This window comes from Panthera leo, chromosome E2 (assembly GCF_018350215.1).
Source record: "Panthera leo isolate Ple1 chromosome E2, P.leo_Ple1_pat1.1, whole genome shotgun sequence".
Classification (NCBI taxonomy): Eukaryota; Metazoa; Chordata; class Mammalia; order Carnivora; family Felidae; genus Panthera; species Panthera leo.
In genome coordinates, this window is record NC_056693.1 from 365,158 (window position 1) to 389,895 (window position 24,738).

The window sequence follows — 24,738 nt, forward strand, 5'->3', positions numbered from 1 at the left end:
GCGGAGGTGTTGGTGCGCCGGCGGCTCCCTGGGACTCAGAGTCGGCCGTCTCCCTTTTACGGCGGCTCGTGTTGTGGTTTCGAGTGTGGTTTCCCTTGGGCTGTGCTCTTTGGCGTGCCTCTCCGCTCGGCCCGGGTTAACGGACGCGACTCTGACTCTCCTCAGCCGGCAACCGAGGCCGCGACGCCAGAATGGCGGACGTCTGCGATCTACGTCGAGGGCGGGATTCGCGTCTGAACTGCGCTCGGCCGCATCCTTTCCTCGTCGGCCTTTCCAGCGCGTCGACCTGCTGTGGAAGTGAACGAAGACGCCTTGAAAGGGTCTAGACCCCTTTAAAGCGAGGGAGTCCGCCACCATCCTGGGCCTTTGGCGGAGGCTCGAAGGCGGGCACGGAAAGCTTTTCAGCGACAAGCAGGAGAGGCCTCGGGTGCGCCTTGGATGCACTTTGGCGAGTGTGGAAGTTGGAGACGGGCTAACTAAGCGGGTCATCCTGTCTGGGATGGCTTAGGGAGTATATTTGGCTTTCTCCGGTTGGCCCGAAGTGGGCCAGGGACAAAAAAATAGGTAAGCTGACAGTTAGTGACCAAGTCCTGAATGTGGGGGCCTGTAGCCGGAGAGGTTGTGGGTCTGTTCTGTTAGGTGTGGTCTGCCCGTTGTTGTGTTTGCAGCCTCACTGCGTCGTGGGGCGCAGAGTGTGAGACCTTCCACCTGCTGACCTGCCACAGGAACCTTCCCAGGCCGGCCTGCTGGCGGGAGCCACTCTGGCTCTGCCTGAACGTCGTAAGCTCCTGATTGTTCCCTCGTGTCTGGGGTGCTCTTGTGACCAGCCTTCCTCGCTTGGACTCTTCTGGGCCTGACCTCGTTGGTTGCTTTACCCAACAACAATCAGCTTCTTAACTTGCGTATTTCATACTTGTTAACATGACCCTGCAATTTGTAGATTCTTCCAGGAAGTCTGGAATCTGACTTCCAAAGGGAGAGTCTTGATGGAGTGGGCTCGTGCCTCTTGCTGTGTCACTGAATTAGACAAAAGCCCTTTGGCCAAGGAGAAACGACAGGTCTGCTGGGGGCTTCTGGGGAAGTTCCCCCCTCAGTAATTGACATAGACCATAGGGTGTCTCCTTTTATTGTCTTTGAACAGCATTGTCTGCACATAATGTGTAGAACCGTACTGCCGTGCCAGCACCTTGAAGAGGCCAGCCCAAGGGGCAAAGTCGCCATGCTGAGAATGGCAGAGCAGAAAGATGGAAAGAACCAGAGTCACCGAATCAACTAATACTGCCTGTGGCCATCTTGGGACTTTTCCTTATGATACCATAAACGACCTTGTTTATTTTTATCATGGAAAACTTCAAACATACAAGAGTAAGGTGAATAGTGTGATGAAAACCCATACTTCTCTCCATGCGTTTACTCAACTTCTTTTACTCACCTCATTCTGTTCTTTAAATTTATCCCCACTTGCTCCCAGCCACCACTGGATTGTTTTGAAGCAGATTCCCTGTCATTTCACTCATAAATAACTAAGGTTATCTGTAAAAGATAATGATTTCTGGCAGAATAGGAAAATCCATAGAGAAAGTAAATTAGTGGTTGCCTAGGACTGGGGAAGTTTGAGGGAAAATGAGTGACTGCTAAATGGATATTGGTTTCTTTTGGGGGTGATGAAAATGGCCTAAAGTTGATTGCAGTGATGGTTGTAAAACAGTAAAAAACCATTGAATTGTACAGTTTAAGTGGGTGTGTGTGAATTATGTTAATAAGGCTGTTTAAAAATCAGTACATAAGGTTGCCAACACCTTTTGGAAAAACATATAATGGGGGAAAAAGATGACTTCTGAATACATAACCATAGTCATTAACACACCTAAAAATATTAGCAAAAATTCCTTAATATCAAATATCCAGTGTTAATTCCACTTGTGTCCTTTTTTTTTTTTTTTAAACATTTTGTTTATTTAAATTAGGATCTGAACAAGATTCACACTTTACATTTGGTTAATGTGTGCTTCAGTCTTATAATTTAGGGATTTGCCCCATATGTGCTTTTTCCTTTTATTTCCATCTGTTGAAACTAGGTAAATTTTCCAAAAGGATTTACTACATTCTGGATTTTGGTGATAGTATCCTTGTGGTGTCATTTCTTGTTCCCTTATTTTCCTGTGAATTGGTAGTTGAACCTTGAGGCTTAATTAGATTCAAGTTTGTTATGCTTGCCAATCCTTTATAAGTGGTGCATGTGTTTTCTTTGGAATCATATCAGAAGGTACGTAATGTCTGGTGCACTTCTGTGATGTTTATTTTGATCAAGGGTTGACAGCTTGATCCATTTATTATAGAATTGTCCAGCATTTTTCGCAGAGTGGTTTTCGCAGTCATTGAAGATTGTTGCTTATACCCATTATTACCCATTATTTTATTAGGAGTTACAAAATGGTTATTTTCTAATTACATCATTTCTTCTGCATCTTTTTGCTGCATCTTCTGCATTCTTCCATAAGGAAAAACTTTCCCTCACAAACGTTTTGGTTACTCTAAGGAGGTAGAGTTTATTCAAGAAAAGCAGGATAAATGCTTCATTCTTTGCCTATGCTTTGAGAAAATAGATATATTAGCATTTTCCAAAGGTAGCCAGTGAGTATGTTTTATATACATGATTTTTAACATATTTTATCTGTTTTAATCTATTACAGTGAATAATTTGATGCTCCAACTGTCCAAATGTTGGCCACAAGCAGCTCCCTCTATGCTGACTCCTGTGTCCTTTTGACATGATCTCAAGCTTTTGATAACTTCTTTGCTTTCCAGTCAGAGAAGATGTTGCAAGGCTCATTCTGTAAATTTCCTGCCCCACCCTGGAATTAGGCACTTCTCTGAGGAATCCTGGTTCTTTTTAGTGGGAAGTGTGTTTTAGAGACCTGGGCACTAAGAGTACCATTACTACTAGAGTAGTTATTGTTATAAACCTCTTTTTTTTTTTTTTTTTTTTAATGTTTTATTTATTTATTTTTTGAGACAGAGAGAGACAGAGCATGAGCAGGGGAGGGGCAGAGAGAGAGGGAGACACAGAATCTACCTCTTCCTTAGGTAAAGGTCCTATACCACACATGGTCCTGTGATGTACTCTGTTGTTCCCACCTAACCATTTGGCTGGGGAGACCACTCTGGCAGCTGCCCTGGGCAGTACTGGGTGGCATGATGGCAGTTCTTCCACCAGGCCCCTAGTGATGCCATGTAATCTGTGTCCAGCTTTTTGCTATTAAAAATAGTGCTGCAATGGATACTCCTCTGCCTACGTAATTTTGTATTTCTGCCAGTGTATATTTGGAATAGAAGTGAAAGATAAATGTATATGTACTTTTGCCCAATTCCTCTCCCTTGGGATTGTACCTTATTACATTCTACCAGCAATGTATGGGAGGGTGTACAGTCTCATCACCTGAGTGTGGCAAAGTTTGATGCCAAACTTTGACCCTATGTGAATCTGATAGGTAAGAAACAGTATTTCAGTGTAGTTCTTATTGGCATTTCTCTAATTATGAGTAGAATTTCTCTAATTATGAGCATCTTTTAATATGTTTAAGAGCCATTTCATTTTTTCTGTGAACTGTTCATATTTTGCCCATTTTTCTTTCTTTTTTTTTTTTCTTTTTATTTTTTTAACGTTTATTTATTTTTGAGACAGAGAGAGACAGAGCATGAACGGGGGAGGGTCAGAGAGAGGGAGACACAGAATCTGAAACAGGCTCCAGGCTCTGAGCTGTCAGCACAGAGCCCGACGCGGGGCTCGAACTCACGGACCGTGAGATCATGACCTGAGCCGAAGTCGGACGCCCAACCGACTGAGCCACCCAGGCACCCCAATTTTGCCCATTTTTCTATAAGGTTGTTAGTCTTTTACTCTAGCTTTAGAAGTTCTTGATTAGCAATGTTAACCTGTAGCTTATATTACAAATTGCAATTTTTCGTTTTATAATCTTTTTGAAAAAATTTTTAAAGTTTATTTATTACTGTTACAGCCAGAGCAAGAGAACGTGTATACATGCCAGAGAGGGACAGAGAGAGAGAGGGAGAGAGAATCCCAAGCAGGAGCCGCACTACCAGCACAGAGCCCAACTTGGGGCTTGAACCCATGAACCGCGAGATCAGGACCTGAGCCGAGGTCGAGAGTTGGACCCTCAACTGACTGCGCCACTGAGGCACCGTGTTTGTAATCTTTTTTATATTGCTAATAGTGTTGTGGGTTTCTTTCTCATGTAAAAGTTAATCAAATTTATGAGTTTTAACTTTATTGCTTCTGGATTTTGATTAATGGATAGGAAATATTCTCAAGTTATGGGGCAATTTACCCATGTTTCTTCTAGTACTTTTATGGTATAGTATGGCAATGTATGAATTCTTAGAATTTATCCTAGTGTATGGTGTGAGGAATGACTTCCATTTTATCTTTTGTCCTATGGCTCCATAGTTACACTAGCTAAGTAGCTTACATTTTCCTTACTGTTTTGAGGTACCCCTTTTATCATACACTTAAATTTCTACATGCATTTGAGTATTTCTGGATTTTCTGTTCAGTTGATCTGTATATATTCATGTGTCAATATTACAATTTTTAAGTTATGGATGCTTTGTAGTATGTCTTACTATTTAGTAGAGCATACCTCATTGCCCTTCTTTTTCAGGATGATTCTGGCTGTTAACACTTTTTTTATTGTTTAGCTCTTCTAAATTGGTGGAGAGTTGAAAGAGGAGCTATTAATAATAGTAATAACGATACTAATAGATTAAGGGCTTACTGACTGTCAGCCCTGTAAAGGACATGTGTATATTAACTCAGTACTCTTCTCAACAGCCCTATAAGATAGACACTTTCTTCCCTGTTGAACAGCTAGAAAAACTGAGGCACAGGGATACCTAGTTGACTCAGTTGGTTAAGTGTCTGACTCTAGATTTTGGCTCAGACTTCAGCTGTCTCTGTTTTGACCTCACACTTTCCAGTAGGGTTCTTCTTTCCAGCTTGTCTCTTGGCTAAGACAGAAGACCCTGATGGCAAAGCATCCCCTGAGGGGAACCAAAACTACCCCCCCCCCCCATAAGGACTGCCCTGAGCCAGCAAGACCCCACCTGTGATTGACTCCAAGACATTGATTTGACTCCATTGATTTGACTCTCAATATCTACCTGCATGTACCCACCCACCTTTGCTCCACTTTTTCCTTTTATAAACACGGAAATATTCTCATCACTTTGGAGATAGTCTTTGAGACATTAGTCCGCTGTCCAACTGGTGTTGGCCTCATTGAAATTAATTCTTTTTTTTTTTCTTTAAACTTTTTTTAATGTTTATTTTTGAGAGACAGAGACAGAGCACAAGTGGGGAAGGAACAAAGAGAGAGAGGGAGACACAGAATCCAAAGCAGGCTCCAGGCTCCAAGCTGTCAGCATAGAGCCCGATGCAGGGCTTGAACTCATGAACCACGAGATCATGACCTGAGCTGAAGTCGGACGTTTAACTGACTGAGCCACCCAGGCGCCCCGAAATTAATTCTTTTCTTGTTTCAACACTTGTCTCTCTGCCTTTGGATTTTGTCAGCATTGTGTGGCCAACCCTGGTCTGTTAGGGACCCCTGGAGCCAGGTGTGCTTGCATCCAGGTGCCTGGGCTACAAAAGAAGCTGAGGTTTCATGCTGAGTTAAGATGGTTCTTTAGGATAAAAGTCTTTATAACTATAGAGGTTCTTAAGACAAAAGTCTCAGTCCACTGGATTTTTGAATAAAGTCACTTTCATTACCGCAGCGTCTTGCCTCTCCCCTTACATAGGCCTGTTGTGTGGTGAGCAAAACAAGGTTGGACTTGGTTAGAACACCATTTTCCCTCCAGAGCTGGATGTTCTCTTAGGTCCTCTCCAAGAATAACTTACTTTAATTTGGGCTTTCTTCCCCAATTTCTACTCAGAAAGACTTGAGATGGAAGGACAATGGATCCTTAGTCTTTGAACCGTATCCCTGTTTCAGGTGGATAAAGTAATGATAATGGCAACCATATTCAACTAAAAAATAAAAAAAAGACTGCATAACATCAAATTGCTACTTTTAATTTTGCTCGTGTTACAACACTAAATTTAGTCTACTCTGTTCATCTACTCTCTGGCCCTTTAGGGTACGGTAAAGCTTATAGCTGGGGCACATTGACTACATTTATAGGGATTCTTTCTAATATGAGTCCTTTGATGTTTAATAACATGAGAATTCTAGTTAATTTTCCACACTTGGGACACTCATAAGTTTTCTCTCCAGTGTGAGTTCTCTGATGCCTAATAAGAACTCCACATGAAAGATTTTCCACACTGAAGGTACTCATGCAGTTTCTTTGCAGTATGAATTCTCTGATGAGTAACAAAGTGAGAACTCCCACTGAAGTATTTCCCACACTGATTACACTCATAAGTCTTCTTTTCAATGTGAATTCTCTGGTGTGAAATAAAGCCAGAGCTCTGAAAAAAAATTCCTATACTGACTACACTCTTAAGGCTTCCCTCTATTATGTTTTGTTTGTTTGTTTTTTGTTTTTTTTGAGCGAGAGAGTACGCTTGAGTGTACTCGTGAGCAGGAAAGGGGCAGTGAGAGAGGGAGAGAGGATGCCAAGCAGGCTTCACGCTGTCAGCACAGAGCCTGATGCGGGGCTCAAACCCACAAACCGTGATCTCATGACCTGAGCCAAAATCTAGAGTTGGATGCTTAACTGACTGAGCCACCCAGGTGCCCATGTTATGCTTTCTTTGATAAATATTAAAATCAAGGATGTGACTGAAAGATTTCCCAGTGATTACAACAGAATAGTTTTTTTTTAAGTGTGAGACATCCTACCAAAAGCTCTCCCACATTAATGACATTCATGGGGTCTCTCTCCAGTATGAATTAAAGAATGTCTAACAGGTAAGGAGGGCCAACTGAAAGGATCCCATGTTGATTACATTCATAGTTTTTCTTGGGTATGATGAGTTCTTTATACAGTTGATTAAACTTAATTGATCAATTTCTTGAAATTGAAGTATTCTTGGATTCCTGAAATAAATTGTTTGGTCATGGTATTGTTCTTTAGATATACTGCTGGATTTGATTAAATATTTTATTTTCAACTCACGTATTTATATTCATAGATGAAGCTGGGTGATACATTTCTTTTTTATACCATCTTTATCAGATGTGAGTATTATGTTATCTTCATTTAATATTTTGTGAAGCTGTTCATTGTGTTGATATGGAATTTTTTTAACAAATTGGAATAGTTTATTCCTTAAAGTTAGATTTAAAGTCTGGGGCGCCTGGGTGGCTCAGTTGGTTAAGCATCGGACTTTGGCTTATGTCAGGATGTCATGGTTCGTGGGTTCAGGCCCCACGTTGGGATTTGTGCTAAATATTGAAAAGAAATTTAAAAGAAAGGTTTAAAGTCAGCTATAAACCCTAGGCTTTGTGTCCATGTCACTTCCATGGTAATTATTCTATTGGAGTTTTCGGCTTCTTGTTCACTTTTGTTTATTTATATTAGGAAATTTTCCATATAGTTCTGTGTAATAGTCTCGTAATTCTTTTAATTGCTTCGGTACCTGTGGTTATCTTCTTTCTCATTTACATTATAATACTTTTGTTCTCTCAGTCAGGCTTTTGAGAGGTTTATTACCATAACTTTTCTTTCCCTTTGCTATCCATTTCATTTACTTTGGCTTTAATTTTCATTAACTTGAATAAATTTCTATTTTATTATTTTTGGTTTATTGTACTGTTTCTCCAGTTCCTTAAGGCAAAATATTAATTCCTTAATTTTTGATAATTCTACTTTAATAATACAATTAAGCCTGTAATTTTTCCTGCTATACAGCTTAGCTGTGCACCGTTTATTATGATGCGTCATGTTCTCTTTTTTTTTTAATTTTTTTTTACTATTTATTTTTGAGAGAGCAAGACAGAGCACAAGTGGCAGAGGAACAGAGAGAGTGGTGGACACAATTCAAAGCAGGCTCCAGTCTCTGAGCTGTCAGCACAGAGCCTGCCGCAGGGCTCGAACTCACTGACTATGATATCATGACCTGAGCCGAAGTGGGACGCTTAACCAACTGAGCCACCCAGGCGCCCCATGTTGTGTTTTCTTTTTTAAGGGAGTTAGTAATCCAATTTTATTTTCTCTTTGGTTCAAATATTTGAAAGTTATTTCTTAATGTCCAGCAAATTAAGATATTTTTGATAATTTTATTATTTACTCATACTTTTATTAATATATGAGCAGATAAGTCACCTGTAAAAATTTATACTTTAATATTATTTGTTTGATTAAGCACACATATATTCTTGAAATCATAGGGCACAAAAATCCTATATATACATCTATTAAATTGAACTTGTTAATTTTGTTATTCAATTTTTCATTAGGTTTATTTCATATACTAGATATGTCTGATTCCGAAGGCAGTATATTAAATTCTTTCTCCATAACTGCTTTTTCTTTGCTTTGCTCTAATCAAGTTCTCCTTGTATCTCAAATTGATTTTTGTGTCATTTAAGTGCCATTTTTTAGTTGTATATAGGTTTTAAATTGTTATTTCTTCTTTTAGAGTACCTTGATCACACCAAAATGTCTTTATCCTGATCAACCCTCTAACTTTTAATCCCACTTTGGTTGATTTTAATATTGACACATTTTATTTTGTTTGCTTTTGCAGGTATCACTTTATGTGGCACTTTATTTACTTCCAGTTATTCTTTAACATTTTGGTTTAGAGCATCTCAAATTAGAAAGGTGTGACTGAACTTTTTTTCACCTAATGTAATGGGCTCTGTTTTCTTTGGAGGGGAGGGTCTGCATTTTTTAAAAAAATGTTTGTTTTTAATGTTTATTTTGAGGGGGGTGGTTAGGGACAGAGAGAGGGAGAGAGAATCCCAAGCAGGCTCCATCCTGTCAGCACAGAACCCAACACAGGGCTCAGTCTTAGGAACCATGAGATCATGATCTGAGGGGAAATCAAGAGTTAGACGCTTAACCAACTGAGCCACGCAGGCGCCCCTATCCTCATCCATTTCTGCAAGTGCAGCTGTCTCTTCCCCCAGACGTTAGATTTGCACACTTTTCTACCGGACAGCAGTCTTTGTCCCAAGGTCACACAAGAGTCTGAGCTGAGCATTCTACTCACTCATCCAGACTGTTAGACTTTTCCTACCTAATCAATCTCCACATGTCTATGAGACTGAGAACCATTCCACTAGCACCAAACTAGTTCCCTTCAGGCTGCCAACCCTAGGCAGAGTGCCTGTTCCCACTCCCTCCCCCAGATCCAGTGCTTCCCAGCGAGATATACCATCCCTTTGGGCACAAATCAGCACCCACTGGTGGAAAATTGCAAATCACATATACCCCCTGCATTCGTTTGCTATTACTGCAGAAACAAATTACCACAAAGTTAGTGGCTTAAACAATACAAGTTTATTATTTTAACATTCTGGAGTTCAGAAATCTATCACTGGACTGAAATCAAGGTGTCTCCAGGACTGTGTTCGTTCTGAAGACTCTAGGGAATGAGTCCATTTCCTTGCTTTTTCCAGCCTCTAGAGGCCACTCACATTCCTTGTCTTATGGCCATGTATCACTGCAATCGCTGCTTTTGTCATATCTTCCTCTCTTATTTGGATCCTACTGTCTCCTTCTTATAACGACCCTTGTGATGACATTGGGCCTATGGGGATAATCCGGGATAATCTCACTATTTCAAAATCCTAACATAATCACATCTGCAAAGTCCCTCTGGCCATGTGAAGCACTATTTTCACAGGTTCTGGGGCCTAGCAGTAGACATATGTGGGGGTCATCACTCTGCCTCCCCAAATCCCCCAGGAGATTCAGGCATACTGAGGCCCAATGGCAAACTTTTGAGTGTAATGGCGGGTGCTGCTGATAATGAATTATGTGTGGCTGGGAAAAGATGGGAGACCACCAGCTGCATATATTCAAATTCTGCATCATCTCATCCTACTTTAAGGAAAGTGGGAACTCTTCCATTCACTTCAGAGATAAATTTCTCGGCTTCTAAAGCAGCCAACTGGATTTCAAATTTGGATGTTAAAGTGTCCATAGCCTTGCAGTTAGTGATCCCAAACCTCAGGGCCCCAGATGAGTTACTGGGCAAGCCTACCCTCATCTGTTCACCTCCTCTGAAGGGATGATTTCTCCTCTCCTCATTCACTACCCAACATCTTGCAGCCTGGTCACAGTTTCAGCTGACACCGCCATTTCTCATTTCGCTGAGGAAACAAGTCCTCAGCATCCTTTATGACCTCATTTCATGGAAGTTACATGGTGTAACTTCTGCTGACCCTATTGGTGGAAGCAGTCACAAGCCCAGCCACATTCTAGGAATGGAGGAAAGGCAAAGAGTTTGTGGCCATATTTGAAACTGCCATAGATGTGAAAGCAGTCAGCACACCTCCTTCAGTGACCATCTTCTGGCAACAAAACTGTGTATGGCATTTCAGGATTAAGTGACCTCATTTGAGCACTGTGGCATTCCCCAGTGGACACTGGGCATCATGGTGAGGCCACTCCCCCAAGTAAATGGACATCCCTACATCATCAGTACTTGGAGAAGGAGCTGCTGATGTTCTCCTGTTAAAGATCTCCAACTGTGTAGTGGGAGGGCAGTGGGGCCCTGGCAAGTTCTTCAGCCCCAAATGTTTCATCTCTCAAAGAAGCTACCATGGAGATGTTATACAGCAGTCATGAGCCCTGTGCCTGATGCATGAAAAGCAATACGACAGCTAGTGTGCCATCACCATTCCCCAGGCACCTGGCCTCTGGGCTTCTCTAGTCTGTCTCCAGCACTCCTGTAGAGAAAGGAGTGAAACACGCTCACTCCAGATGGCATGACTGTGCCTCACCCTTGTCAGTGTTATGATCCCAAGGGCTCTGAAGAGGTGTGCCCTGTAGCAGTCAACTAATATCTGATGAGCATAAGTTCAACATCTGACCCAGAGTCTTAGGACATAGTTTGAAATGTTATGTACAACTTGAGAGAGCAGAGGTAGAGTCATGGAGCAAGGAGTGGATGGGTTGCAGGTTACAGGCTGTGTGACCTGGAGAAAGGATTTTAATCTATCATCTCATGTAAAATGTGAAACACGGGCACCAACATGAACATTCCTGGGAAGCTCCCCACCCCCCCTTGCCGGGGGTTTCCCTCCCTCTAGGCCTCCAATGGTTGGTTGCTTAAGATTACCATTCCCTGAATCGAACATTCCCTGCATCCTGATGATGCTCTGAGGATCAGGGTTAGGATGACCCACTCATCCTAACTCATTTGGAATCTTGGGCCAGAGGGACTGTGGCCTTTTGCAGAGTCTGCTAGAACTGGTCTGACAATCTCCTTCACTTTGTTTTAACACTGCTTATTTTAAGTATCAAATTATTAATGAAAGAAATTTAATAGGTGGAAAAAAACCCACAGAGATTTCTATCACAGAAATATATAGTTTATTTATCTTTGTTCTCTTTTAGTCCTTGTCCATATGCATAAATACCACAAATATAATATCAGTGCACAGACTTTTTGGTACCTGGCTTTTTAAACTTACATTATAAACATGGTCAGGTTTCACTAGTATCACTTTTAATGACCAAATGAGCAAACAAATTATTATAACAGCAAATCAAGTGAGTGAAAAATTAAATGTTTTTCCGACTTATATTCACTAGCAACAACTCCCCACCAGTTTTCTCATTTACTTGTGTGCAGGGTGGTCTCCCTGGTTGTCCTTTGGTCTTGAGAACGTCATCACTCAGTGCTGCTTTTCATATTCAGTTCCAAATGCCAACCACGCCCGTTCGTGTTACATTGCAGGATCATGCTGAGAAGGCCATGTCTCTTCAACCGGCTCAGCTTGAGGGCTATGAGGTAGGCTGTTTCTTCTTGCATTTCACCCCACTGTGCGTCTTCTGATGCCCAATGAGGTGCGAGCTCTGGGTGAAGGCCTTTCCACATTTGCTGCACATGTAGGGGCGCTCCCCCGTGTGCGTTCTCTGGTGCCGGATGAGATGGGAGCTCTGGCGGAAGGCTTTCCCACAGTCCTGACACTGGTAGGGCTTGGCTCCGGTGTGAGTCCGCAAGTGCTGGGAGATGGCCGAGCGGTCATTGAAGGTCCGCCCACACTCGTGACACTCGAAAGGCCTCTCTCCGGTGTGGACTCTCTGATGTTGTGTGAGGGAGGAGCTCTGAACAAACGCCTTCCCGCAGTCCTGACACACGTAGGGCTTCTCTCCTGTGTGGATTTTTTTATGTACAGAGAAATATCTTGGATTCCGGAACGTTTTGCCACATTCACTGCATCGGCAAACTTGGCTCCCTTTGTGAATTCTTGTGAACGTAATCTGCTGAGTGCTCCGGCTGAAGGCTCTCCCACAACCACTGTTTTCTCTGGCTTTTTCCCCTTTGTGGCCCTTCTGATGAATTTTTACACATGGACCACGCGTCACCTTCTTAACCCGCGAGCCACGCTTGCGCAAGCGTTTCCTGGGCAGAGTTTTCTGGAGTGAAATAGGGCTGGTGACAAGGCCAGTGTTTGCCCGGGACTGGGGGCTTTTCTGAGGGAGGGTTTCTTCCTGAGTGAGCTCCACTTGCTTCAGTGCTGTGTCCAAGACTTCCTGGGTCCCACCCTGCAAGATGTCTCTTGAGGTAGAGGACCAGGTGTCATCCCTTGAGAATTCTTCCATTTTTAGGTCAGGGGCTGGTTCTTCCTCAGGGATGTCAGACTTTGGAGTTAACTCTTTACTTTCCAGTGTAGTCTCCCACCCTGAAAGAACCCAAAAGATACAGATACTATAGAGAGAAAGTGGCAAAGGGGACTATCAGTATGACATCATCAAGTATTCAGAAGCTGGGTGGTTTTTTTTGTTTTTGTTTTCCAGGTACCGTCACGCGACCTGGGGAGACTACGGAAAGAAGTGAAGTAGCAAAGAGAGGAACACCGAGCTTGGCAGTCAGGGATGGGGCAAGAACAGGGAGCACTCTCCCAGCTCTCTGACTCCTCATATGCCTTCAAGGTGGGCGGTAAGTCAGTCTTTCCTTGGGCCTGATCCTCCACTGTCCACACAATGCCCACCCCTTGAGGTCCAGAGGACCAGTTGAAAGCATGGATGGTGCAAGGAACTCTTGTCAGCATGTCCAGTGCTCACACTGGGCCCAGAGAAGGTGCAGGGCCCAACTCAGGGCCCCTGAGGTTCCCAGTCCCAGAAGGGTGGAGTGGCCAGCACGGGCACAGCCTTACCCACAGACACCAGGTGTCCAAAGGTTTCTAACATCACGTCGTGGTACTCGGTCCTCTGCATCGGGTCCAGCAGCCCCCACTCTTCCTTGCTGAAGTCCACAGCCACATCGAGGAAGGTCACTGGTTCCTGCAATATCACTATGTCTGATCAGCAGGAGGGTCATCGACAGGAACAGATGACCAGGGCCTCCCAACAGAGTCTGCTGTGCTGAGGACACCCCTGCTTTGGAGTTTGCTCAGAAACACTGACTTGGGCCCATAAGAGGCCCAGTGGGTCCCCTATCACAAACCCAGAGGCTGGGGCCCAGGCCGGAGGCAGAATCTACTTCACTAAGAGCTACAAACGCCATAAGCAAACTACCTCCCTTGTACCCCAGCCTATGTGCAGCTCATCCTTTCTGTGCAACTTCCCACAGAAGACTGCCCCTCAGACCAGCCCTGCCTGCCAGGCACACTCCCTTCTTCTGGGAACAGCCCCTCTGCCTGTGAAGGAACCATCCCTGCCTTTGTGGATGGTGGCTGCTGGAGGGTGGTGTGGCCAGAGGCGGTGCCAAGATCAGTCCTTTCTGGGGAGCTGGCCAAAACTCTGGAAGAGGCTTCCCCATGGCACTCTTCCTGGATCTATGGGGGCTTTTTACCCACCAGGGGCAGAGCCTGCTTGAGAAGGAATGGGAGAAAGCAGAGCCATGAGACCAGGACTGGAGACACATTCCTCTCTCATCACGTGGAAGCCCCTGAATACAGTCTTGCCTGAAGCCTATCACAGACCACTCATTACATGAGAGCCAATAAATTCACCCTATGGTTGAACCAGTTGTGAGCCATCTGCAGCAGAAAGAGTCCTGACCAATACCACACATCACTCTGTCATATTCTCTGAGCCTCAACAGTCAGCAAGACATGGCCAGTGCTTTCATCTATGCCCCAGCTCTGGGATATTTTGAGGCAAATTCCAGATATTTTTTCCATCATCAACACCTAAGTATGCATTCTTGAAGGACAAGGGCTCTCTTGTTCTAACACAAATTCAGATGTGGTCTGCATGTCCCTACCTGGGGCTCCCAAGCATCTATAAACACTTGGCCCCTCCCTTCTCCTCCAGATTTCTTGCCTCCCAGTCCCTGTGCCCTTTCTTGGTCTCCACAGCAGCAACAAGGCAGCCCAGCCCTTCAGGCTCAGAAACTCTGAGAGGTCTGCCCTGTGGGAGGCTGGGAGGTAGGGGGAAGGTCACCTCATAGGGGACACTGTGACCAGGGAACAAAAGGGTGACACCCCCCACTCACCTCAGGTGGCGCCTTTGCCGGCCAGGTGGTCATGTTCTCCTCCTTCTCTTCCTGAGGAGCTGTGGTCTCAAGAGAGCAGGTGGGGTCCTGGGCGGGTAATGCTGTGGGGAGACACCAGCACAGGGGATCAGCCGGATGTGGTGCCACTTCCAGGTTGGGGCAATGATACCCACGTCTCTCTCTGGGACCCCTGCGGCCATTGCACACATCCTATCTGCTGTTACTACTGTGAGGGCATCTGTGCCCACCCTTTCTTGCCACCAGCTCAAGTCCCCACTCTGGCTCCTCTTCACAGCCTGTGCCCAAATCCCCACACCTGGTTAGCTCAAGATGCATCACCCTAAGGGTGACTGTAGGGCACCAATGTCCCATTGCTGAGACCCCTGGCCCCACTCCCTCCCTCTCCAAGGACTGTCCCGGATCCTGTCCCTCCTCTGAGACAGCTGCCTCATCTCTCCATTTGCCTCAACAGCTGGCCTCACACTGTTCCTCAGAAGGAAAGACCCCTTTTCTAGCCTCCGAGTATGTTCTCTTTGCCTTCCTTGTCCTCTTCCTCTTTGCCTTCTTCCATGGACTTCCTCTGACCCCCGGGACTGGACCCACTCTCATAACACACCCATCTAGATGAGAATTTTATCAAGTTTCCTCCACCTTCGAAAACCATTCTGCCTGGGCTTCCAGCCCCTCTTAACCACAACTCCTTCATGCCTGACTCTCCTCATCTATCGCTGCCTGGTACATGGTCTTCCATAAGGATGATTACACCCTGCTCTCAAGGGGGAAACACGATGTGACCCATTCTGGCCCACCAGGCTGCCACCTCCTCCTGGCCACAATAATTAAGTCTGAGATGAATACAGGGCACAGAGCTAGACAAGCAGAGCAAAAGAGGCTTTTGTTAGAACATTTCCGTGCAGGGAGGCTCCCTACGGAGACACCCTGCCTGTGAGTGAAGCTAACGGAGGCCAGCAGAAGTATGATAGCAGAGAGAGAATGAGTCCTGAGAATACTACAGGAGCCCCTGGGTCCACCCGTGCCTGAAGCTAGATCACCCTGGGACTTTTTCAGTAAATTCTCCTCCCCTGGCATTCACAACTGAGAGTCGCAACTAACTCGCTGATAATGAATGTAGGATTCTCAGGGTTCTCTGGAAGGCCTCTCTTCCTGCCATCCACTATAATATGAATTGATTTTATTCACCCCCAAGGTGTGAAATGTAAGACAGACTGGCTTTTGTCTTAGGGGCTTCCCAACTGTCTCCTTGGTACCTCTATCAGTTTCCTATTACTGCTCTAATAAATTGCCACAATGGTGCCTAAAAGCAAAGTTGCTTTCCTATGATTATGGACATCAGGTCTGACGCCAGCCTCACTGCACTACAATCAAGCTGGTGGCAGGGCTACCTTCCTTCTGAGGCTCTAGGGGAAAATATGTTTGTCACCTTTGCCAGTTTCTGGAGGCCAACTAAAATACCTAGCTCCCAGCCCTTCCTCGTGTCTTCTCTGCCCTGAACTCTCGTGCCTGCCCCATCCAAATAACACAGTATAATCTCCCCACCTCAAAATCTTCAATTTAATAAACTGCATCTGCAAAGTCAATTTTGCTGTATGAGGTTACATATTCGGGTGAGCAAGTGCTCCATGGAACTCAGCCTGACAAATCAAATTTCATGGAATCTCACCCCCAAACGTACTCCCATCCCAGCCCCCCACCGCTTTCAGTCTTGCCCAAGCCACCACACCTCTCGGTGGGCATGGTAACAGCTCTGGGTGGCCAATCTGATTCTCATTTTGCCCTTGTTTTTTGCCCACCAACCATCGCAAACTGCAACCTGGTAAATCTTTTTTTTTTTTTTTTTTAAGGTTTATTTATTTATTTTGAAAGAGAAAGACAGCACAAGAGCACAAGCAGGTAAGGGGCAGAGAGAAAGAGAGAAAATCCCAAGGACGCTCTGTGCCATCAGCACAGAGCCTGATGCAGAGCTTGAACTCACGAACCATGAGATCATGACCTGAGCTGAGATCAAGTCAGATGCTTAACCAATTGAGCCACCTGGGTGCCCCCTGTAAGGGTTAAATTGTAGTGTAGGGCTAACACCTAGCTTGAAAAAATAACAGCTTTGTTCTGACATTGAAGGTCAAGAGATAACAGCTTTGCTTTACTCTTGTAAATTATGCTTCATACTCTTGTAAATCAGGCTTCACCAACTAAGGAAACAAAAGCTCAAAGAAAAGAGCATCAGAGGCAAGGTCAAGGAGATCCACTGGTTGCAACTAAGCGGCAGAAAGTCTAAAATAATCACCTCATCTGGCAACTGTTTCTAACTCATCTGGGAACTGTTTCTCTGTTCTGTTCCCAGGTGATGATAAAACGATGTGATCGGCCATTAAATTATGAAGAGTGTTGGTCCTGATCGGTCGGCCTTGCCTCTCATTGCAATGAACTTTGTTGTGACTGTCACTGGTGTCCATAGCATTCAGTTTCAGGAGTCGTGTGGATGCAACATTTGGTGCATTGGCCGGGAAAGTTAAAGGTCTGAAACAGGGCCCATTCCCCGGATTGCTCTGCCGACCCCTGGGAGGAAGCTCGGGATTGGGAGAGGTAAGGAATTCTTGGGGCGCGCCATTTGAATGACTCAGGAGGGTCTGCCTGACGCAGCTATAGAACCAGAGTCAGGGATCCTACCGGGACGCCGGTGGACCCCATTAGGTTTGGTGTTTGTCAAGAAGGATCCTATTTTCAGGTGGCTGCGATGGCCTACTGGCCTTGAGATCTCGAACTTGTGTTTTCTTCGCGTCTTAATTGTCTTCTTCCTGTTGACTGGCTGTGCGTCCTTGTCAGTTTTGCCTATCTTTGTCATCGTCCTTGTCAGTTTTGCCTATCTTTGTCATCGGTCAGAATCAGACTACCCCCACCCCGCTGAGTCTCATACTAACCCATTTCCAGGAGTATAGGAGAGCTGCCTCAGTTTTCGGCCTCCACGTTAAGAAGCCAGTCCTTCGAACTCTCTGCGAGGTGGAATGTAACAGCTTTCAGGTCGAATGGCCTCCACAGGGGACCTTTAACCTTACTTTGGTATATAAAGTTCGTGATATTGTCTTTTCTAGGCACGAAGACCAAATCCCATACACTGGGGCATGGAGAACCCTCATCGAAAACCCTCCAGATTGGTTAAAACTTCTTCCCCTTCCCCCTCGCCTCCCTAAAGTACAGGCTTTGCCACTCAAAGGTCGCCCATCTGGAGCTCAGAATAAGAATCTTGATGAGACTAAGCGGCCGCCCCCTCTATCACCTGCACAGGAGGGGGGTAAAAAAAAAGGAACTTACCACCCACCGCCCTATAGTTCTCGCCCAAAGAATACAGGTCAAGATGCTTCAGATCTGGAGACGAGCCCGAGTCGGGACACTCCCCTGAGCCCGTCTCACACCCGGTCAGGGACTCCCTTCCATCCGCCTCCCGCTGCCCTATCCCTTCTTCCAGGGCCACCCCTGCACCCCTGCAGGGTGATGTCCGACCCTTTATGACTTATGTACCCTTCTCCACTAGCGACCTTTATAACGGGAAGCTTCAAAACCCCTCGTTCTCAGAGAAACCCCAAGCATTAATTTCTCTTCTTGAAACTCTATTTGTGACCCAACAGCCAACCTGGGATGACTGCCAGCAGCTCTTGCAGGTTCTCTTCACCACTGAGGAGCGGGATAAGATCCGTCGCGAGGCCCGGAAATTAGTGATGGGGCCAAACGGGCAACCCACCGAGGATCCCGCTGGATTCAAGGAAGTTTTTCCTTCCTCGCATCCTGAAAATTGGGACCCAAACGCTCCTCACGGTAGGCGATCATTGACCCTATTTCACCAGACTCTACTGGGAGGTCTCTGAGCGGCCACCCGCCGGCCCACAAACATGTCTAAGGTAACAGAAGTAATTCAGGGGACCGAGGAAAGCCCCTCAGCCTTCTTAGAAAGGCTCACGGAGGTGTACCGCACCTTTACCCCTGTAGACCCTGAGGCACCTAAAAATAGAAGAGCATTAAATTTGGCCTTCGTCTTACAGGCAGCCCCAGACTTGTAAATGGACATTCATCCCACTGTACCCAACCCTTATACTCTCCTTAGTTTGCTTCCCCCTTCTCAGGTGTATTATACAGTTCTGGACTTAAAAGATGCCTTCTTTGCCATCCCGCTGGCCCCACAAAGCCAGCCACTATTTGTATTTGAATGGACTGATCCTGAAAAGGGACAGCTCACCTGGACGCAACTCCCCCAAAGATTTAAAAATTCTCCTCTTTTTAATGACGCCCTGCACCAGGATTTAGAGCCATTTCGAATCTCCAACCCGCAGGTAGCCCTATTGCAATATGTTGAGGATATCTTGTTGGCGGCCCCCTCTCATTTAGAATGCCTGAGTGCCACCAGAGAACCCTTGAGTCTTTTGCAAAAACTGGGGTACCGAGTGTCAGCCAGAAAAGCGCAGATCTGTCGTACTGCGGTGACCTATTTAAGTTACAACCTTAAAAAGGTAAGTGCTATCTCGGTGAACAAAGAATTCGGGCTATACTCGATATTCCTCAGCCTAAAACTCGCAAACAAGTTCGCGAGTTCTGGGGGCAGCAGGCTACTGCAGAGTATGGATACCTGGTTTTGCTGAACTGGCAGCCCCTTCGTACGCCACTCTCAAGGGGTCTCCGCAGTCCTTCACGTGGGGGGAGACTCAAACTAAAGCCTTCCAAGCCTTACGAGAGGCTCTCGTGACCCCACCGGCCTCGGCCCTGCCAGATCCCACCAAGCCATTCCGTTTGTTTGTAGCCGAAAAGGGGGGGGGGGGGTAGCCGAGGGAGTTCTGACTCGGAGCCTGGGACCTTGGCGCCGACCGGTGGCCTATTTATCCAAGCGGCTGGACCCAGTTGCTTCCGGGTGGCCCCCACGCGTTCGACAAATTGCCGCCACCGCGCTCTTAGTTGAAGACGCAGACAAACTAACTTTGAGGCAGGCACTGTCTGTCACCGGGCCCCACGAAGTGGAGGCTTTACTGCGGGCTCCCCCAGAGCGACGGCTGTCAAATGCTCGGATTACCCAATATCAAGCGTTGCTACTCGACCAGACCTGAATACGTTTTTGTGCCCCCACAGCCTTAAACCCAGCCACTCTGCTGCCCGAAGGACAAGGTCCCCCTCTGCACTCCTGCCCAGAAACCTTGGCGACGATCTCGTCCCTCTGCTCCGATCTTATGGACGTTCCTTTACAGGACCCTGATATCAGCATGTTTTCAGGCGGCAGTAGTTTTGTGTTTCAAGGGCAAAGGCACGCCGGGCGCTGCAGTGACGACGGACCGCGAGGTTTTATGGCAACAGACCCTTCCCCCGGGAACTTCAGCCCAGCACGCAGAGCTCATCACGCTAACAGAAGTCCTCAAACTCGGAAGAAACAAGCCAGCTCATATTTATATGGACAGCCGCTATGCTTTTTGCAACCGCGCATGTACACGGATCCATTTACCAAGAGCGCGGTCTCCTCACGGCGGAAGGCAAGGCCATCAAAACTGAAGCTGAAATTTTAGATCTTCTAGCAGCCATCTGGGAACCTGCGAGGCTGGCAATCATTCACTGCCCGGGACGTCAGAAAGGCGACTCCCTAGAAGCAGTCGGAAACCGCCTGGCTGATGCAGCAGCCCGAGAAGCTGCCCCAACTAAAAGTAAAAGTGCCTTGGAGCTACTGATCTTGACCGAGGGAGCCCAGTTACACTCCTAAAGATTTGGAGTGGGTTTCAAGAAAAGGGGGAAGTGTGACGCCGGGACAAAAGTGGTCTCAGGATCCTGAAGGTAAGATCCTCTTACCCGCGGCACTCAGGCAGCGCATGGTGGGTCAGCTCCACCAAGGGACTCATCTGGGAAAAACGAAGATGGCGGAATTAGTGCGGAAGAAGTTCAGGGCGCAAGGGCTGGGAAAAGAGATCGAAGAGGTGGTTGAAAGGTGTGCAAGTGGCGCCCAAGTAAATCAGGGTGCAAGTAGGAAGGTTTCAGAAGCTAAAAGAGATAGAGGAACTGAGCCAGGCCGGTTTTGGCAAGTAGATTTTACTGAAATTAAACCAGGGAAATACGGATACAAATAACCTGCTTGTTTTTGTAGACACCTTCTCCGGGTGGGTCAAGGCGTTCCCCACTAAATCAGAAACGGCTCAGGCGACAGTTAAGAAATTATCAATGAAATAATTCCTAGATTTGGGCTGCCTCTGAGCATAGGATCGGACAATGGCCCGGCCTTTATGGCGCAGGTGTCCCAGGGTCTAGCCCGGGCATTGGGACTAGATTGGAAATTACATTGTACATATAGACCTCAGAGCTCGGATCAGGTAGAAAGGATGAATCGGACCCTAAAAGAGACCTTAACCAAATTGTCCCTTGAGACGGGCGAAAATTGGGTTGACGTCCTGCCTTTTGCCCTTTTGCGAGCGCGTTGTACTCCATTTGTCAAGGGATTTCCCCCTTATGAAATTTTATTTGGCAGACCTCCACCTATCCTGCCGAGGCTAGGAGGCGACGTAATGGAACAGTTGGGACAGGACCGCTTGCTGGCTTCACTCGTGGCCCTGCAACATGTACGAAAGGAAATAACCAGGGCCTTAAAAGAAGCCTTCGCTCATCCTCCTGTTCTTCCCCACCCCTTTCAACCAGGAGATTTAGTCTGGGTCAAGAGGCACGAGCTTAAAACCCTGGAGCCGCTCTGGAAAGGACCACACGCCGTGATCCTGACTACGCCCACAGCCGTGAAGGTAGATGGTGTCCGAACCTGGATTCATCACTCTCAGGTTAAAAAAAAAACAACCTGTGTGAAGGCAGGAACACCCGAGACTGATACAGAACCAGATAATGAACAGCAACGGAAGGTCCGAAGGCACTCAGAGGATCCTTTAAAGGTAATACTGATGCGGGCATACTAATAATAATTGTCCGGGTTTGTATAATGATAAGCGTGGGGGACTGTACGGAATCGCATCCCCTATCTTTTTGGCCATACCAACGGGAACTCAGGGACACTGTCACGGGGAAGGTGATAACATCTAATACCTCTTCCACTGTGCCTTGTTTTTTGTTTGGTTTATGCGACTTGGTGGGGGACTCATGGGGGACTTTTAATTACTAATTATAAACAGCCAACGGGCTTCGCTCCTCCGTCCCCGAAAACCCCTATATGGTTACCTATGGACGTGGACACAGGGATCAAGAACAAAAATTGGCTAACATACCAGGGTTATACGGTTGCCCTGCAAATAGAAAGGTCGAATGTGAAGGAAAAGGCCAGCAATAATTGGTATCAGAATTTATTCTCTCGGTCCCCCTGGCTCATATCACTGCTCACCACCATAGCTGGGCCACTGCTATTATTACTTCTCGGGTTAACCATCAGCCCATGCATTATCAACTGGTTAGTACAGTATGTCAAGAGGCGAGTTGGTGAAATAAAAATTATGATGATTAGGTCCAACTACATCCCCTTAGTTCCTAATGATGAATCAAGGGATTGATTCACTGACAAGAAAAGGGAGAAATGTAAGGATTAAAGTGTAGTGTAGGGCTAACACCTAGCTTGAAAAATAACAGCTTTGTTCTGACACTGAAGGTCAAGAGATAACAGCCTTGCTTTACTCTTGTAAATTACGCTTCATACTCTTGTAAATCAGTCTTCACCAACCAAGGAAACAAAAGCTCAAAGAAAAGAGCATCAGAGGCAAGGTCAAGGAGATCCACTGGTTGCAACTAAGCGGCAGAAAGTTTAAAATAATCACCTCATCTGGGAACTGTTTCTCTGTTCTGTTCCCAGGTGATGATAAAACGATGTGATCGGCCATAAAAACTCAGTACCCCAGCTGTTCGAGGCCGCACTCTTATCAAGAGTGTTGGTCCCGATCGGTCGGCCTTGCCTCTCATTGCAGTAAACTTTCTTGTGACTGTCACTGGTGCCCATAGCATTCTGTTTCAGGAGTCGTGTGGATGCAACACCCCCAACCTGGAAAATGTTTACTCTGTCAGACAATACCACATGTCCCTAGAGCTCATGGACTGGTTCCCACTGCTTTACAGTAACTCTTCCCATTGCTTTAGGACAACACGAAAACCCCTGCAAGGGCCCTGCCAGCCCTGTCCCCTGCTCCCTTCTACCATAGACCCACCCAATTTCTCTCGGATTTTTTTTTTTTTTTAATTTTTTTTTTTTTTACATTTATTTATTTTTGAGACAGAGACAGAGCATGAATGGGGGAGGGTCAGAGAGAGGGAGACACAGAATCTGAAACAGGCTCCAGGCTCTGAGCTTTCAGCACAGAGCCTGACGCGGGGCTCGAACCCACGGACCGCGAGATCATGACCTGAGCCGAAGTCGGCCGCTTAACCGCCTGAGCCACCCAGGTGCCCCTCGGATTTTTGAATATACTGTCATTGCTCCCACTTTGGGCCTTCACAGGCAATGCTCTCCTGCTCAGCACATCCTTCCTGCCCCCTTCTTAGTTCCACTCCACACCAGGTGTCAGCTACAAGCAACTTGCCTCCAGGAGCCCCACCAGCACCCTTGGGTTCTTCTCAACCCCATCATTGTCAAACGCGTATTCATTTCTCAAATTCCCATCATTCTTACTGGGTCTAAGGCTTGTTGAGCTCATGAATCTATGAATCCTGTCTTGGTCACCACTTTATCCACAATTCCCACTCTGGGAGGGGTGCCTGGCTGGCTCAGCTGGTAGAGCATGCAACTCTTGATCTTGGGGCTGTAAATTTGAGCCTCATGTTGTGTGTGGAGATTACTTAAAAAAATTAAGTTTTGGGGTGCCTGGGTGGCTCAGTCAGTTAACTGTCCAACTTCGGCTCAGGTCATGATCTCACGGTTCATGGGTTCAAGCCCCGCATCAGGCTCTGTGCTGACAGCTTGGAGCCTGGAGCCTGCTTCAGATTCTGTGTCTCTCTCTCTCTCTGTGTGTGCCTCCCCTGCTCACACACTCTCTTTCTCATAAATAAATAAACTTTAAAAATTTTTTTAAAAAGCATTCTGGGAATATGCCTATGTGACTAAAATCACGTTTTCTATTGGCTTGTAGCACAGCAGGGATTCCAAAAGGATGAGAATGAACAATTTTATCCCTTAGCTTCTATCACAAGCCTGTGGAGGGCTAGTTAAAGAGTGCAGTCCCAGGCCCTGCCCAAGGGTTTCAGTAGCTGTGAGGTGTTGTCTGAGACTTTCCATTTCGGTAGATGGGTCCAGGGATACTCAGATCCCTTGACCTAGGGGCAATGGCAGGTATTTCAGCAAGGAACCATTGAAGCTCTGACTCAGGAACACGTTGGGGAGGTAGATGCTCTTGGCCTAGATGAAGAGGCATGACCCTTCCCCGCCCCTTCCGAGGAAGCCTGAGTTCTTCCTCCCCCATTCTCCAAGATGCGTCTACAGGAGTGTCCCTCTCCGCCCCTCCACTGCACTTACCTTCCTCCTCAGATATCCAGGTTACATCCTCCACCAGGGCCACTGCCTCCTGACAGTCCTCTGGGTGCTGTGACTGCACCCACCTCTGGAGCTTCCTGGGCAGCGCACCCAGGAACTGTTCCAGCACCAGCAGCTCCAGCATCTGCTCCTTGGAGTGCGCCTCGGGCTGCAGCCACTGGCGGCACAGCTCACGCAACCGGGCCAGGGCCTCTCGGGGCCCCGCCACCTCCTCGAAGCAGAACCCCCGGAACCTCTGGCGTGCAGCCTCAGGGTCAGCTGGATGCTTGCCTAGCTGTTGAGTGGGCTCCCCAAGTACTTCTGGGCTTAGGCCCTCGTCTTCAGCATAGAGGGCCCGAATCTGGGCATTTCGGGGACGAGCTACCTCTTGGTTCAGTGTGAGGACTTCAACGACTTCGATCTTCATCAGGGGATTCCCAGCAGGAAGAGGATCCACTTGAGGGTCCAACTGAGCCGCAGGACACTCTGTAAGTCAAAAGCACAGCCAGAGAGATGGCCAACAAGCACATGAAAAGATGGTCAACATTATTTGCCACCAAGGAAATGTAAATCAAAACCACTGTGAGGGGCACCTGGCTGACTCAGTCAGAAGAGCGTGTGACTCTTGATCTTGGGGTCATGAGTTTGAGCCCCTTGTTGGGTGTAGAGATCACCTAAATAAACAAAA

At 46.5% G+C, this 24,738-nt stretch overlaps 1 protein-coding gene and 2 long non-coding RNA genes across 15 annotated transcripts in view; 2 read left to right on the top strand and 1 right to left on the bottom strand.

The window, feature by feature from the left end:
* The first annotated feature begins 315 nt into the window (after positions 1-315).
* On the top strand, positions 316-4,121 carry LOC122207845. Its single transcript, XR_006197040.1, has 3 exons — positions 316-564; positions 1,142-1,370; positions 4,020-4,121. It is a non-coding gene; the product is annotated as an uncharacterized LOC122207845 (long non-coding RNA).
* Positions 4,122-9,719: 5,598 nt separating this feature from the next.
* The window catches only part of LOC122207844, a 28,603-nt gene continuing 13,584 nt past the window's right edge, over positions 9,720-24,738 (top strand). For all 5 annotated transcript variants that reach the window (XR_006197039.1, XR_006197035.1, XR_006197038.1 and 2 more), the window contains exons 1-5: positions 9,720-10,577; positions 11,777-11,935; positions 12,946-13,087; positions 16,947-20,404; positions 21,090-21,498. This is a non-coding gene — a long non-coding RNA (uncharacterized LOC122207844). The remainder of the gene's footprint in view (positions 10,578-11,776; positions 11,936-12,945; positions 13,088-16,946; positions 20,405-21,089; positions 21,499-24,738) is intronic.
* ZNF274 (zinc finger protein 274) overlaps positions 11,929-24,738 on the bottom strand; it is a 29,896-nt gene continuing 17,086 nt past the window's right edge. For all 9 annotated transcript variants that reach the window (XM_042918044.1, XM_042918045.1, XM_042918046.1 and 6 more), the window contains 4 exons: positions 24,054-24,536; positions 14,588-14,688; positions 13,305-13,431; positions 11,929-12,830 (listed from right to left, as the gene is read on the bottom strand). In XM_042918044.1, coding sequence (XP_042773978.1) covers positions 11,929-12,830; positions 13,305-13,431; positions 14,588-14,688; positions 24,054-24,536 — 1,613 coding nt within the window. The remainder of the gene's footprint in view (positions 12,831-13,304; positions 13,432-14,587; positions 14,689-24,053; positions 24,537-24,738) is intronic.